This window comes from Condylura cristata, unplaced genomic scaffold, assembly GCF_000260355.1.
Source record: "Condylura cristata isolate star-nosed mole 26May11 unplaced genomic scaffold, ConCri1.0 scaffold00015, whole genome shotgun sequence".
Lineage (NCBI taxonomy): Eukaryota > Metazoa > Chordata > Mammalia > Eulipotyphla > Talpidae > Condylura > Condylura cristata.
The window spans coordinates 35,629,812-35,647,653 of NW_004567116.1; the positions used below are offsets into that span (position 1 = coordinate 35,629,812).

The following is a 17,842-nucleotide window of genomic DNA, read 5'->3' on the forward strand; positions in this document are numbered from 1 at the left end:
TGTTTGTTGTTGAAACAACCAATAGTTAATTTATGGAATGCTGCAGCAGCCTGTAGTGACTTGATTTCTCTCTATAAGAACAACATTTTCTGATAATTTATGATGTGGTATGGAGGAAGGGAAGTTCAGCACAGGTTGTAGAAGGATCCAGAGACCTAGAGGGCAGATGTAAAGCCAATTTTTATTGGAAGTATTTTTCAATAGAGGATAGGGCAGCACGTGAGGAGGACCAGGGTCTAGTTCTTATAGTCAAGCTTACTCTGACTTGTGGCTTCTGTTTTTGCTTAGTTGGTAAGTTCTGCATGCCTGCATCCTCCTCACAGAATAAAGAAACAGGGACTTTATGTGAAAACTGTGGGATCAGGGACCCAAAGTGTTCATGGTGATTGGGGGTACTGATAAGGCAATAGTCCTTAACCTAGTTTAACGTCATCAACTTATATAAAATTGAATACTTTAAAAGAAAAAACAATATTCTGATAATGTTTTAAACTCTGAGTAAGATATATGTTTGGTAAAATGTTTTTAAAGTAGAAGGAATCAAGGCAAAGTGAAGTCCTTTCACAGAAAATCTTAAATTCTTGAAATATTGGTTGATTTGTTTTTAGATGTTTCATTTGATAAGTGGAAATAACAAGAGTTCTTATTGTGAGGAGGAGATATCTGAGCATTGTTTATGCTGGCGCTCTTTTGTGGTCACTGAATGTTATTATCTTTTCAAGTCATTCAGCACATCCTGCTTTGTGATTTTGGTCCAAGCCTCAGGGATTTCACCCCTTCCAGCAAACTTTTTCTGATATTTTTCTTGTAGCTTTTCTTTGAAGTGACAGACAAACCATTTCCAATATGGCTGGATGGATGAGTCTGGTGTGATGCTCCATTTGGCATATTTCCTTCCTGCCTTTCGGTAATGTTTCCATGGGATTTTTCTGCCATCTTCCAAAACAATTACATACGTACTTGCTACCAAACTAGTACAGCACTCGATGACAAAATGTCCTGTCTTATGCCAATCCTCTCCATTGACAGCCCCAGGACGGTGGAATGGAACACTGTGGTCTCCCGTATGTGCAGGGACTGTGTTGGTACAAATTGCTCCACAGCAAGGACACTGTTCCCAGCAACCCCAGAGATGTTCAGAGAACCTTTTCTCAATTTCAGGAACCATTTTTTCTACAAACTTGCTCTGGCAGTTCTGTGCTACTATTTCCATTGCAGAGTCCAAAGCTTCACTCATGGCTTCTTTGAGGAAATCACTGTCTTTTATCTCCTGGTGTTCAATGCTCACCAGGTCCTTTCGAGGCAAGACTAGGTTACTCCCCAGTTGATCACAGAACAAATCCAACCACTCAGAAACAGTGCTGCTTTTATCCTTAGCTATTTCAGTGGATTTTTGAATGGCTGAAAGGATGGTATTCTTGATATCATCTAAACTTATTTTTAAAAAATTCTTCATTTTTTCACTTTCTTTGTCTGAACAATATTTTTGAATGTAACTTTCAATGTAATTCCTGAAATATGATTGTGTTTGATGAAGGTACTGCCAGTAATTCTCAAAATTCTCTTCTTCTGCTAGAGAGATGAGAATGTGTTTTTCCAGGTTGGCTCTGTTACCATTGAAAGTAGAACAAGTTTGAATATCATTTGAAATGTGATGAACCATTTGCCCCATGATGGTAGTGAGGACAGCAGGAGTGAGCTTGTTCCACAGAAAATCAACAAATGTTTTGATTGAAGTTGCTCCCTGACAAGAGATCTTAAAACTCATGAAGAAATCCTCTTTCTTGCTTTCCAGGTAGTTGACAGGATCGTTTGCTTGCTTGAATGCCTTGTGCATCTCCTTAAATCTTTCTGATGCACTTTGAAATAAACTCATAGACAAATCAATTTTATATCTACTTGTAAATGTGTATCTTTCCTTAATTGGTGCAGATTTCACTTCTTGCTCTATTATTTTCAGGATTTCGTGGAAATAACTTGAATTGTAGTCACGCTGTTGCTTCCAAATGTTGGTAATAATTTCTTCATATTTTGAAACAATGTGATCCCTGGTCCTCTTTATGGTTTGTTCATCGTGGGCCTCTAATTGCCTTCGAAACACCTTATATTTCTTGTTCATTTGGACATGCTTGCCATAATCAATTTCAAATTTTTTCCCAGAATTTTCTTTCAGTATGTTCACTATATTTTTCTCCTTGTTGAAATGTTGCAAAAGGGTGTTTTCTGCATCCACATCAATTTCTGCATCCACATCAATTTCTGGAACTACATGGAGTGGTGAGCATACTTCGGAGACCCATTTTTGCCAAAGTTCATTGAATCTTTTACATAGCTCATCCTCACTCAGTTGTTTGCCCTTTACACTTAAAGCCAACTTTCGACTTCTTTTTAGCAATTCCTTCTTATAATTTGATTTTTTGTTTTCCAGTTTTTCTTCACTATTTTTAAAGCTGATAAGTTCATTGGCTTTTCCTTGGTTCTCTGCAATAAGTTGGTCTTTGAGGCTGTTTAACTTACTCTCAAAATTTTCTTTCCACTGAACCAGTATTTCACTATCTGGATCTTCATTAAAATATGTTTCAAGTTCTTGCTTGATGGCCTCATATTTTTCTGTGGCAGGATTATGAAGCTCTTCCATTAGGCCTATGTCAGTTTTCCCATTCTGAATCTGGTTGATGATCTTGTCCTGCAAGCCCCGCACATGGCTCCTCAGCTCCCAGGTCCAGGAATTGTACATAGTTTCCAGTTTGCTCATGGCCATGACCTCTTGGGTGTTCCTGAAGCTGAAAATAAAGTTCTCACTCACTAGTGCTCTCCACAAGTCCTGGACTCGCAGTTTGACATCCGATATCCTCATGATGCTTCCCCTGGATTGCCGCTTGGCGGTCAGAAGAATCCTGCTCTTTAGGTCCTGGACATTGTGACTGTAGCGAGGATTAGGAGGGGCCATTGGGGGGTTGCCGTCCCACAGGTGTGCAAAGTAGGAGACGTGAGTGTTGACATCAAACTTAATGACATCACTGAATCGGGTCACATCTGAGCACTGTTCCTGCTCAGCTGCTTTTGCTGCCATTTCATCCAGTCTCTGCTCTAACTGCCTTCGTCGTTCCATGGTTTGTTCTCCAGCTGTGTCTTCTCTCGTGTTCTGATGGACAAAGAGGCAGCTTGGATAGATTTTCACTTGTTTCATCCTCAGAAAGGCTTGGACAACTATTTGTAGAATGTCTTGCATTTCTGATGGATTCTCTCCAAAAATATTGACCAGAGTCAAGTTTCCAAGTCCAGTGACAAATGTTGCCAACTCATTGTCCCAATTCTGGGATTTGTTGTGGAGTTCTGGGGCTCGAAGGCCTTTTGTGTCTACGACCAGCACAAAATCAAAGCCCAGTTCTTCTGCGAATGTCTCTTCCACCCTCAGGAGCTGCATATAGGCCCCCCGGGTGCACTTCCCCGCACTGACAGTGAACTGCAGCCCAAAAAGGGCATTCAGCAGGGTGGACTTCCCTGAGCTCTGCAGGCCCAGAACAGAGAGAACAAACAGTCGTTTGTCCCCTAGACTCTCAGAGACCTTGTCAAACACAGCTGCCACCCACTTCAGAGGCACATAGGAAGCGTCCCCATCCATCAGCTCAATTGGAACCCCAGCGATCATCAGATCTGCAGCAATCTGGGGGAGAGCCAGGATAAGTTTATCTTTTGTGGAAGAAACTTCTTCCAGAGCTTCATAGAGCTGGCTAACTTCTCTGAGAAGCTGCTCAATCCCCAGAGTACAGTCATTAATCTCTCTGGAGATAGCTTCTAGCTTATTTTCCAAGTTTTTCTGACTGATGCTCTTTAGTACATTTTGCTTTTCTGTTTGTATCTGTGACCACAAAGTCTTTTTCTTTTGATTCAGATTTTCCAAGTGTCCTTCAGTGTGATTCTCCAAAAACAAACTCAACCATTGCAAGAAATAAAATTTCATGTGAGTTTCTGAATGTTTTTGGAGAATTTGAAGGACAGATTTCATTAAATCATTGAGAGGAAAGGCTCTGGTCAACTGTTGACATCGTATTCTATGCTTTTCTAACTCAGTTTCACTCTTGTGTTGTTCAATGCTCCGATTGCCCTTCTCTCTCAGGTGATACAGTTCTTTGTCCTTCTGACACCATAGGTGCCAAAGTTGTCCCTGAAGGGGCAGTAACTTTTCCTTTATCTGAGATATCTCAGGTTCTTCCAGTAGGGCCATTAGTATCTCTGCCTTTTCTTTGGCCTCCTTGCAGTCTTTCTGGTCTTCGTCAACAAGGAATCCCTGTTTGCGAGCAATCTGAGCACAGTCCTGCAGGCTTAGAGTAGCATCAGATCTCTCTAGCAAACACTGGATTGTAGACATGAGCTCTTCTGTTAATTCAGCCTCATTTCTGTTTCTGATTCCGATTTTCACTATTTGACCAGAGTTTTTATTTGCAGTTTTTTCTTCAGTTTCAAGCAAAAAGATCAGAGGTTTTGAGGACTTCCTAAGCTTTCTGAAAACTTGTTCATTTTCTTTGTTGTCATCAGCAGTTGACATGAGGACCACAAGGAGGGAAGAGACCTCCTGCAGGAAGGTGAGTTGCTCCTGGTGTTCCTTAGCATCTCCATGAAGATTGGTGAAGGTCAGGCAGTTGTGAAATCTGTCTTCCTCTTCCCCCCCGGGGCAGTACCAGCAGATTTCCACCACCCCTTGCATCAAGAGACAGTCTTTGCTGCTCCCTTTGCAGTGTCTGTTAAAAAAGACATCATGTTTATGGTGACTGAGCAGACAGTTCATGATCTGAGATTTGGAAGCAGAGAAGCCACTTCCAACTCGAATGAAGGACACAATGGGGGTAGAGACCTGGCACATCTGCTGATTCCTGAAATTGTTGTTCTTAGTTGCTGGTGTCCTTGACTCTTTCCAGGTTTTCCTAATTTGCCTGAGTGACCAGAGGGAGAATTCAATCTGAGAATTGCAGGGATTTGGTATTAGAAGGGGGAGGGCAAACTGACACACGGCAAGTTTGCCCAAAATATATTGTCTGGCAAAGTCATCTGCACAGTGAAGAATTGCCATCTGGACATCCATAGGGTGGATGTGGGGCCTGGGGCTAGGTGTTGGAATGTTAGTGGGACCACCACTATCTTCAAATAGATCTGCATGTGGATCAAAAGCTGGATTTTCTAGACTTGCGACACTTGGGTAATCTTGCCTTTCTGTGTTTCCCTCATCTTTGAAGACCAGATATCTCAGTCCATAATCCAGCATGAGCAGCTTCTGCAGGAAGTGGAAGGGAAGGTCCTGCTCAGAGTTGGGCAGGGTGTTATACACAGAAGCTTTGTAGATCAAATGAACATCAGCTCTGCTCATCTTTTGGGGGTAGTAATGCTTTAGGCTTAGACGCTGGAGTAAGTCTTGCAAGGGCCTATTCTCTGTGAGTTCCCATTTGTTATTTTCCTTTTCATGTGATTCATGGGGTGGGTTCTTTTCATGGAAGATAGTTTGCAATTCTTTCATCACCTCATTGACTTGCAATGGAGATATGATGGCCTTATAATCCCCATCAATGAGCAATGTCAAGTCTTTCTCCAGGTTTTCCCAATCATAAAATGTTCCGAGTTTGCTGAGAACATGTGCAACTTCTTCTGCTAATGATTGTCCTATGTGCTGTTTTATTAATGACAAGCGTTGTGTTTTCTCTTGTGGAGACACAGCTGTGACTCTAGCAGTAGCGGTTAGCCCTGTGAGCACCAGGAATGCGTGAGCCCTGTAGCTGCAAATAGTTTTGAGCTCCTGGTATCTATTGTGCGCTCTTTGCATTTCATTTGATAGGAAGTCTATTTCTTCACACCTCAGAATATATTGAAACGTTTTCTTTACCGCATGGTACCCTGCGCCCATTGCAATGCAGAGTAGCAGAATTTGTATGTCTGGCTGCTTAGTTTCTTGGAGGTTGTTCAAGAAGGAATCAAGAGACACACTTACCTCACAAGTAGCCTTTCTTTGTACTTGCTCTACTGGTTCTAGAGACGTAGAAATGGCCTTCACTTCCATGAGATCTTTCTGGGTTTCTTTAAAGATCTTTGTTAGTTCAGAAAATTGGGAGATATTGACATGCTTCCGTACTGACTCTGACTGGAAGATCCACTGCATGATGGCACGGGCCTGAGGAAAGTTCTTCACTTTATAGATATGAGGATGCAGGAGGATGCGCAACTGAGATCTAACAAATTTAGTGTTGTAAGTGGAAACCTTTTGGCAGAAATTGACTGTGTTTAATAGAAAATTCTGCAGACCCAAATCTGTAAGGCATGTGTAAATCCAAGTGTCATAACTTTTAACTTTTTCATTCAATATTTGCATGAAATCTATCAGTTTCTTTAGTTGCTCTTCAGGATCAGATACCTCCCAGGATTTTACATTCTCCAGGAAAGCCCTAGTCTCTGACCCTGTACTCAGTAATTTTTCCCTATTCTGGGTTTGGGCTGGGAGGTCAACCATTGCAGCATAACAGTCTTTCAGGCAGTTAGCTACCTGAAGAGGGTCCTTAAAATCACTGCTGTGGCTGGAAAGGATGATGTCCCAGATGGGCACCAGCTGAAGTCCCTGGTCAATGACACACCAGGTTTGATTACTGGCCACGAGGCCAGCTTTCCAGTGAATGAGGCTGTTTGCTTCCGGTGGGCCACCTGTCTGGGAAGTAGATAATTGGACTTTGGTTTGGAGGTTTTGGAAGGTGGTTTTTTGAGAAGCTGTGCTTGAATGGGAGGCTGACACATCCACACCTGCCTCAACTTGCACACTGATGCCACTGTAGCTGCCCCTTATGTAACTATCTAGGGCTTTCACTGCTTGCTGTTTCACTTCTGCCAGCTGCTTGCTCTGGAAGCCCTCTGCAGTGGCTTTCCACCAGTAGATTCCTCCCAGATGCAGAGGGCCCTGGTTAGCGTGAGAGCCAAACCTGTGGAAGAAGGCTGCAGCCCTGCTCCTCAACAAGACAAATCTGTCTGTATCTGCAGGCTGACCCAGAAGGTCATCAATACATTGCAGTTCCTGGAGAGCAGCCTTGGAGAGCTGGAGCTGGTCAGCAGGGAAGTGGCAGGAGGCCAGGGGGATGTAGCTGAACTTGGTTGTACAGAAATATGAATGCTGAGAACATGATTGTTGGGTTTGCTTGGATTCTGAATGTTTGTTGTAATCTATACCAGTCTCCAGGTTTATTCCCCAACCTCCACACTTGGCTGCAGCAGTTATACCGAAGCCCAGTTTTCCTATAGTCTGGGTGAAGATGGACTCGTCTTCAGCAGATGTAAATTCTCTTGTTTCCATGCGTGGGCCCTGCTCAGGGCCAGAAAGTGAGAACCCCTTGGGGACACAGAGCAGTTCTTCTTTCCTCTCTATCAGGCTTCTCTCAGAGCTGGTTTTGTAAATTCCCTGCAGGGCCAGCCCTCCAGATACCATCTCACCAGCTCTCTATCTGGAAGGTTTTGTCTGTGGGACAGTGTCCCCTCCGTGAGGTCAAGTTGTTTCTGTATGCTTTCTATGACTTTGTTTAGGGATGTCTGAGGAGGGGGCCAGTACTCTTTGGGGATGTCCATGGCTCGTCTTAGCTCTGCCTCTTTACTCCTCACTGCCTCTTCCTGCCGCTGTCTCCCTGCTGACAACAAGTCCTGCAGGTCCTGTAGTACCTGCTCCGCCTGCTTCTGCTGCTTCTTCATCATTTCGGCCTGTGCCTCCTGTGACTCTGATAGGCCATCTGTGTGCGATAGGTTCAGCAGTTTCTCCAGGGCCCTTTTCTCCCAGGTGTGTTGTGCCTGGGACTGTAGCTTCTTCAGGTCCTTCTCTTCTAGGTGTTGTAGAGCCTGGGTGCAGGTGACACCAAGGTGTTCCTGTAGCTGCGGTAGCCAGTACTCAACTGCCAGTCCTGCTTCTCTCAGCACATCCTGGAGCTTTTGCCTCCTTTCCCCCAGGAGCTGGGACCCATTGGGGCTTGTCTGTGCTGTGGCCATGGCTGTGGGGAGAGAAGACACAGTTATGCCGGATCATGACCTTACATAGTGCCAGTGATATAAACGAGTATACTTTTAAAAAAGATTTATTTATTATTTGTGCATACAGAACTGGGGTACATGCCAGAGTTGCAGAGGCATTGAGAGGATTTACCAGAGACAGAGTGGAGAGCAGACAGGCAGATAGACAAAGTACACTGTTAATGGGAGCAGCAGGCAAGACAGGAAGGGCCTGCTGCATCATGTGGGTCACCTCCTGGGTGGGGATTGACCATGCACTGAAGTGACTGCTGATAGCTTCACAGTGCTGTGCCCCACCAATGCAGGGCCTAGATGACTATTCTAAGGTTGAAGGTCAGCAATTTCTTTTCTCACTTCCATGTTTCATTGTTTTAAGAAATATTTTTTGTAGCATTTTTTAAGTTTTTTTTTTTTGTGTGGAGACATCTTTGTAGATTTTCTGAACATGGATTTCTGTGTGCAGCCTGATTTTTGTACATCCTGTTACATAGAATCAAGTACATGGAGAACATTAAGCCAAGGGTTAGCATTTGAAAAGATGCGTGAGTTTGTCAACTTTATATTTGTTTGAACATAATAGTGCTACTATTTCCTCTATTAGTTTCTACCAGCCAGTTTTGACTGTACCCTATCTATCTCTGCCACTTAATTTTAGATCATTTCATAACAATTACTTATTCTGTCATACCTTATTTTTAAATTGATTTTTAAATTTTTCAATATTTTATTTCTTTATCAATTTTTATAAAATATGTGACATTAGATTCCCCTCCATTAGGTATTTCCATGTCTCCTCCACTTTCAAATGTCCTTGGAGATGAATGCATAATGGTAGAAGAAGTTCCCCTTTTTATTGCCATGGCCGTTAAATAACTAAGTAAATTTTATCTAGAAACAAAAGTCTCCCTGTGGGAGATGTTGATGTAGCAACAAATGCCAAAGGACCTGGGAGGAGTCATGCCCACTTGTATATCTCATAATTAGCAGGAGACCTTGGTTTAGGCTGTAGAACCAGAGAAGTAGTTAACCCTCCCAGCCTCTTTTATTATGCTTGGAAGTATGCCCAGTAGGGTGACTTGGGCAGATAACTACAGAAGTGAGAGAACTTTATAGAAGTCCATTTCTCTAAGCAAATATTCCAGTACAAGTTTGGTGATGTGCATGAGAACTACTCCAGTTAGGGAAAAGGAGAGTGCTAAGTGCATGACTAACCCTGTTTTGTGGGACATGCTGGAGGAGAAAAGAGATCCAAATAGAGGCAGATAGTAATATCAAAGGTCCCTGAAGGGAGGTGATTTCTATTGATGAAGCCAAGGGCCTCAGCAAGAAGTCCACCCCTGAGTCTCTGGAGACTCTTACCCATGGCTCTCTCCACTGGGTCTGCGGGTGACTTAGACACCCTTCCTTTGTGGTCAGCTGCTTCTGTGTGGTTTGAATTCAACAGGGAGGTCTACTATGATAAATGACAGTCTATCAGAGAAACAGACCACTGTCTGTATGCTAAGGAGAAACCACAGACTGAGCTCTAACACCATCTTTTGAAAAAGGAACAATAATCTTCCAAATATCAGATAGTGGGTTGCAAGAACCAGAGAGGAAATAAAAGTTAAATAATATTGCCACAAGAGACACGTAGTACGTTCCCACAATTTAGCTATAGTAACTAGTTTGCAGTAAACATAGAAGTGCTAGTTTCCTTTTGATTTATTGGCTTTGAACTCTCTTGAATAGATGCCTGAGAGTGGTATTATTAGATGGAATAGAGATCCACTTTTAATGTTCTTAGACACCTCCGTGTTTCTGTCCATACTGGCTGGACCAGTCTGCATTCACCAACAGTGAATTAGGATTATTGTTGGTATAGCCCAACAACTCACAGAGTGCTGTGAACATTTGGTGTCTCTGCCACTGTCTCTAGAGAACCTGTAGTGAACATCACCACCGGTCAGTGCTGTTCAACCCTCCTGGTCACCCTTGGCGACCATCACTAACACTATCTGGGTGAGAAAGCCAGTCATTTGTGCTACAGTAAGCTCTATATTTCCCCTGTTTGTAAAATAAGCCCCATGGTTGTTGTTCCTGGAGGCTTAGGTCTTTTGCAGTTGTACCTGCTGGTGAGAACCTCCAGACAGTAACCTGTGCTGCTATTGGGCACTGTCCTTTGTTTGATTATAGCACATAGGCCCCTGTTGTATGGATAGTGTATAGCTATAACTCTTGGTTTTGGTTTTTGAATTTGGCTTCTTGGGACTTTTTGGTAGCTCTCTTTTCTCAGTCTGGGCAGGTGATAGGATGTTCCATCCTATGATCCTGCCTCTGCCTGTTTACCCTGTCTGCCTCGTTTCACTTTTTTTTCCTTGATGTGTACATTTTTTCTGTAGAACACATTATAATGAAACTATCACAAATAAAAATAAAAACAAGGGGACCATTTTAAAAACATCCAGGGGAAAAAAGATATAACCTACTAGGGGCTCTCACCCCCACACCCAATATTATGTTGTGAGGGAGTTCATCATAGTAGATCTTCCAAGAAATGCTGAAAGAAGTTTTGTAAACTGGAACAAAAGATGTCACTGGTGATATGAAAACATATGAAAGTATGAAAACACCTTGTTAGACACAAAGAACAAATATTTAGAATTTTTTTTGTTTTTAGAATATTCTGTTATAGTTTGTTAACCATATAGTATACTGGTTAAAAATAAACAGTATAAAAATAACTATAGTTAGTATAATAGTGACTGAATACACAATTTAAAGGAGGTAAATTGAACAAAGTTTTTCAAACAAGTGTAAAATGGAGATTTTGTATGTGGTCATGGTATGCTGTTATAAGCTTAAAATGCATAGTTTATCCAGTGGGATACTTTATGTTCGCCTCGTGGTAACTACAAAGCAGAAACCTCAGATATTCACAAAATATAAGAAAGGGAAAACAGCCTACAATAATGGAAAATCACCAGTTTAGAAAAGGTGGGAGAAAATGAGAGAAAAGAAAAAGCACAGACAATCAGAAAATAATTAATAAAGATAACATTAGTAAGTCCTCAACAATCATTACTCTAACTGTAAATGGATTGAAGTAACGAATCAAAAGGCACTTAGTAGCTTAATGGATAAAATATCAAGACAAACAGTATGATGTTTACAGGAGATTCATTTCAGCTTTAAGGAAACACAGTCTCAACCTGAAGGGGTGGGAAAAGATTCCATGCAAGGAGAAAGCAAAGAAAGAATTACCATAATGCGGCAGACAGGCTAGACATTAAGGCAAAATTGTAAGAAGAGTCAAAGAAGGTTAATGCTGAAAGGAGTTTTGTAAACTGAAACAAAAGATGTCATGGTAAGGGGTCAATTTCTCAGAAGTCATAATACTTACAAATATTTGTGAACTCAATATTGGAGCCCCTATGACTATTAAGTAAATACCAACAGGTTTAATAGACAGTATAATAGAAAATATAGCAAAATAATATAATGGATCTTCAGTACACCATTTTGACTAGTGGATAGATCACCCAGACAGAAAATCAACAGGGAAATGTTGGATTTGAAAAGAAGTTAGACCAAATGACCAAAGAAACATACCATTCAATAATAGCACACAAATTATTTTCAGATTCACAGAACATTCTTCAGGGGAGATTGTGCGAAAGGATACAATATAAGCCAATAGTTTAAGAACATTGAAATTTTCCCTCAGTTTTTTCCTACCACAGTGGTATGAAATTGGAAATGAATAGGAGGAAAGTTGGAAAAATCTACAAATATCTTGGGAAATCATACAACACAATCTTGACAACCAGTGCATACAAAAAAAAAAAAAAAAAAAGAAAGAAAGAAAAAAAGAAAAATCAAAAGTGATATAAAAAAATATGTGACACTCAAAATCAAAAGGGATATAAAAAAATATGTGACACACTGGTTAAAGCACAGCTTTATGAAACTATCACCAGCCACTGCAGCTTGATTTTAATCCCCTGTCAAGGAGGTGACACACATGGTGTGGCAGACCTCTTTTGTTTTGCCCACTGCTTCCCCAGCAGTGTATTTCAGTCAATCTACCTATTCAGCTCCCAACTCTGTCTCTGGTGAATCCTCTCACCCCCATACCTCTGGCCTGTACCTCAGTTCTTATATGCATAAATAAATAAAAATTTTTAAAAAAGTCTTGAAGGAGATGGAAATACAAAATACAAAACATGTGAGATGCTGCAAAAAAGTTCTAGAGGGTTGTTTATAATAAATACATATATGAAGAAAAAAGATCACAAATAAACTACCTAACTTTACACTTCAAAGAATTACAAAAAAAAAAAAACAAAAAAAAAAACAAAAAACCAAAACCAAGTGAGGCTAAAGTTAGCAACGGAAGAAAAGAATGAATCACAATAGAAATAAATTAAACTGAAGTTAGAAAAGCAATAGGAAAAAATGTTTATTTTGAAGTAGTTTTTTTCGATGGAAAAGGAAAATGATGAAAATGAAGAAAATGAGAAAAGAGGGACCTTTCTGGTGGTGCAGTGGGTTAATGTGCAGTACTGTGAAGCTGTCACTGCCACTGCAGTCTGAGTTGGATCACCTGCCAGGGAGGTGAACCACATGGAGTGGGAGACCTCTCCTGACCTGCCCGCTGCTCCCCTCAACAGTGTATTTTAGTGCATCTGCCTGTTCAGTTCCACTCTATCTCTAGTGAATCCTTTCATACCCCCATCTCTAGCCTTTATCCCAGTTCTATATGCATAAATAAATAAAAATCTTAAAAAAAAAACTTGTCTTTGAAATGACCATAGGATTAGCCCATGGAAAGAATTAGCCAGCCTTTGGCTTCTGGTCTAAGGCTACCACGGTGATATGTGTCTTACTCTAGAAAGGTACTAACATGGTATAAACTATCAGGCAAGAAAGAGAATATATCAGGGCTTTTCCAGGCAGTTGGTAGCTGGAACCCAATGGTTCTTAGAACATGACACAATGGTAGCCTTTCTTGTCTTTATTTTTCAGCCTTGGTTCTGTGGAGGAGGACATTCTTGCTCTTGACTTTTCTTTATAACCTGGATAAGTTCATGAAAACTTGATCTACCTTGGTGCTAAGCTTTGCCTCCATCAGTTGTGCTAACTCCTGTCTTCACCATATCCCTGTCTGTGATGATCCAGGTGTGCCCCAGTTAAAGTCATTGGAAAGCATCATTACTTTGAGGATCTATCTTTGAATTTCATAGATTTTTTTTTTCAAGACTGCCCATGTCTGTAACTGAGAAGACCAACAGGTCTCATATACTGTTCAGTCATAACTGGAAGCTCTTCTTGTGATATACAGATTATTTAGCTGGGCTCTGCTGTGTCACTCATCATACACAGTTTTGAGTAGGAATCGTCATGGATAGAGCATGACCTGACAGAAAATAGACCTAAATGCACTGGATGGTGTACACACACATGTCCATTCTGCCTTCACCGACCAGCAGAAGCCAGTACTTATGATCAGAACTGCCCTGATTATTGGTCATGGCCACGGGGATGCTATTAAGTGCAGCCAGGTCACTCTGTTCTGCTGCCTGCACAATGGAGGTTCTTGGGCTGTCTTTGGCCCCAGTATAGGGCATGATTGGTCCCATCTACCATGCAACGAAGTGGGCTCTAGGGGTCCGGGGCACCAGTGGCAGGGTTTGTGCAAATTTCTGCAGTGCATGCTGAATGCAGCCTCCCACACTGCCATCTGTAATGGAATCGTTAATCTATTGAAATAAAATAATAAAAATTTAGGATTCTTTAAAGAGATAGATATCCTGAAAGTGTTGGTGTTGGGCTAGGAAAATCATGATAAAAACAGTAAGTTGACAGAATTTGCCATTAGGCAATGGACATGGAAAGAAATAGTAAAGTGTGATTTTCAGAAGTAAAACATCACAGGTGGAATTCAGAAGTACAAGAAGAAATGATGAGTAACAAAAAGGGTAAACATATAGAAAATTACAGAAAGCAGAGTTTGAAGTGTTTGATTTTAAATTGCATGGAAGTTGGAATGTGTGGAGAAGCAGATTGATATTGCCTCCAGGTCCCTGCAGTATTTGGGAGGAAGTAAGTGATCCTATTGATTTGGTATCTTTTTTCAAGTTGAAAATTCACATGCAATACATGTTGTAATTTTTATTATAGTTTCCAAAAAGAAAAGTAAAATTATCTATCACTGTCAGGAAAAATGAAGTAGTAAAAACACTTTGGTTACATAATTTATCAGAATTTCTGTAGAATAGTCAAACAGTGTTTAGAGCAAAGTTAACAGCCTTGATTGTACTTATTGGAAAATAATAAAGATCTGAAATCAACATCCTGAATTTATGGTGTAGTAAATGAAAATTAAATTTAAGCAGTTAGAACAAGAAATAATGAAAATTAAGGCAGAAATCAATGGAATTGAAACAGGAAAACAATAAAGAAATGTAATAAAATAAAATCTGGTTCTCTGAAAAGATCAACATTGCTGAGAAGCAATCTAGGAAAAAATAAAAACACAAATTATTGTACTAACATAAAATAATAGCATTAAAGCCATTGGTCATAGAGACATTATGAAGATTAAAAAAAAGTGACACTAGGAATAAATTTATGTTATGAAATGATCCAATTCCTTGGAATCTATTAAACTTTAAAGGAAAGGAAAAATAAAGGAATAGGCATTGCCTATTTAGAACTTTGAATAAATGATAAACAAGTTTTCAAAACAGAAAGCGTCAATGGGATGAATTCATATTGATTTCTCCCAAATATTCACAGTAGAAATTGTACCAATAATCTACAATCTCTTTCAAAAATGGAAGTGGAGGGAATATTTAATAATTTACTTTATGAAGCCAACTTTACCCTATACCAAAACCAGAAAAAGACATTGCAAAAAAAATCTTATAAGCCTTTATTTATCGTGAGCAAAGTATTTACAAGTTGAACCCATGAATTATACACTAGGACAAAGTGAGATTTATCTCAGGTAAACAAGCTGGTACCACATTTGAAAATCAATTAATGTAATACATCACAAGATAAAGTTAAAAAAGAAAAGTCACATGGTCATATCAGTAGTTGAAATAAAAAAAAATCTGACAAAATCCAATAAGCACCCATGATTAAAACATTCAGCAAATTAGAACTAGAGGGGAGCTTTCTAATTTGCATAAGGATTTTATAAAACCCTCCAACTAACATTGTAACCAATGGTGAGAATTTAAGGACCTTATCCCAGAATGTTTATTAACATCCAACTAGAAGTACAGCTAACAGATTCTAAGACTAGAAAAGGAAATAAAAAATACAGGATTGGGAAGGAAGAAATCAAACTGTTTTCATTTGTATATAACATGCTTGACTATATAGAACACTCAAAGTATTATTTCTTGTATTATAATATAGCAAGGTTGCAGGATCAAAGGTTAATAATATTCATAAATCATTGTTTTCTCACATACCAGCACTAAGTAAATGGGAATTTGTGTTTAAAAACACAGTATTACTTACACACATGAAATACATAGTCAAAAAATTAACAAAGTATATAGAAGATCTGAACTGTATATATTATATAAGGAAGACTACAAAACTGATGGAATAAATGGAGGGAAATTTCATCTTGAATACAGTTGTCATTTCTCCCAATTTGATCTAGAGTCAATGACCTTACAATCAAAACTCCAGCAAGTTATATTCTGGATAGCAACACTTTGATTCCAAAATTTCTAAGGAAAAGCAAAAGACCTAGAATAACCAACAAAATATTGAAGGTAAAAAACAAAGATAGTACAAATACTCCTAGATTTCAAGACTTACTTTAAAATTGTAAAGTAATGAAGACAGTGTTATAATGTCAAAAGAATGCACAAGAAGAATGGACAAATAGCACAGAGCTTCCCAAACTACACCCACACAGATATAGTCAACTGATGGTGAAAGAAGAGTAAAAGCAAGCCAGTGGTAAAAGGAGGTTTTTAAACAAATGATGCGAGGATTACTCACACATGAACACAGTAATGAATCTAAGCAGACATCCATGTTAGCAAGCTGGCAGTGGTCCTCTGACTTATATCTCCTTTCTAATTAATACGTAAAATAGAACTGTTGGCATAATAAGGAAAACTGTTGATAAGCAAGAAGCAAGGAGTATGTTTCCAGAAGGAGAAGGGATATAGAATGCATTAAGTGGTACAATGGTTAGGACACAGCACTGCAAGCTGGCCGCAGCCGTTTCAGTGCAAGTTCGATCCCCCGCCCTGGGAGGTGACCCACATGACGTGGCAGACCTCTCCTGACCTGCCTGCTGTTCCCCTAGCAGTGCACTTCATCAGTTGGCCTGTTCTGCTCCCACTCTGTCTCTGGTGAAGCCTCTGCACCTCTGGCCTGTACCACAGCTCTGTATGCATAAATAAATAAATCTTTAAAAAGAGAATGCATATGTTAAAGGAAAAGAAGGTAGTTTTGTCCTCATTTAAGGAAAAACATAGGAAAAAAAATCTAAGCTTGAAAAAAGTTTATGGAAAAGGAATCTTGGGTAAGGAGTTTTATATATTGCCAAACTGAAAGATTTAATGAGGTTTCAGGACACATGATCAACATGGCAGTGAAGAAACACTGCCTGTAAGTTCTTTTAGGAAATAACTAATAAGGAGAAGAAGCAGAGGTCCCTCTGAGAACCTGGACACGTAGGATAAACAGGGCAGTGTTGGCACTCCACCTGAGGAGTAAAGGTGTAATGGCAGGAGGCTGGAGGAGAGAAAAGCATGAGATCCCTGTTACCCTCCCAACCCACAAAGCTGACACACTTTAGCTGACAGAAAGGGGAAAAAAACAAAATGAGAACAAACTAGAGACCAAGCAGGATAGTGTGCAGAAAGGATTATACTACAGGCATCATGCCCTGTGATCTGTGGGGAGCCACGGAGGAACTGCCATCCAGGTAAGCCAGTTGAAAACCTGTACCAATAGGGGATATTAGGGACTCAGTGGGGCCATCATGTGGAGTAGAGAAAGAAAGGGATCAGCAAACAACCAAAGACCAGCTGGTGAATGCAAATGGAAGAGCAGACACAGGATCACAACTGCTTGGGTCCATGCACTTGGAACCTGTGACTGTGGGGAGAAGGAGCCACTATCAAAGGTGAAAGACCTTAGGGGTAATTAAAAACCCATGCCCAGGCACGTGATCAGGGCACAGATCATGCCATTGCTGCTGGCTTTGAACCTCCTAATCCCCTCCTCCCACCCTCCCATCAGAATGTATCTGAAAGCCACGGAACTGAGAACCTGGGCACAAAATTCAGGGACACGTGAGCCACATAAGTGCAGGCACCACACTGGGAGAACACAGGGCAGACACAGCACCCAGTGTTGTTGAGGTACTCCACTCCAGTCCTCCTCTCGCCCTGAGAATTAGGGGAAAAAGCATGACCCTAAATGACCTCTAGGAGAGGTCTCTAGCTCCACCTAGTGAATTAGAACAGGAAGGCAGGACTGCAAGAGTCTGCTGATTCTGAGTAAAAACACAGGGAGGGAAACTTAAGGAGCAGTGCCCAGCAACATAGCCACAGCTATGGTGGAATTTTGGCTCACAGTACTGGACTTGATTTGGTAAACATTCTCCAACACCTCTTGAAGGAACACCCCAAAGACAGGCCCACCAGCAGCAAAATGTCCCAGTGCATAGGAATAGTTAGAAAGCAAACGGGGGAGAAGGGAAAATATAAATAACCAAGCAAGCTCTCAGGGGAAGACACATCACAAAAATGAAAATCAGCCACCAGAACTCAACAACGAAGAACTCTGCCTG

General features: G+C 40.6%; 1 protein-coding gene across 1 annotated transcript; it reads right to left on the reverse strand.

Annotated features, from left to right (window-relative positions):
• Positions 1-709: 709 nt before the first annotated feature.
• LOC101625330 (interferon-induced very large GTPase 1-like) lies at positions 710-8,004 on the reverse strand. The gene is given in 2 exon segments (XM_012725301.1): positions 710-7,452; positions 7,455-8,004. Coding segments are annotated over 2 exon segments (7,293 nt in total).
• Positions 8,005-17,842: the final 9,838 nt, after the last annotated feature.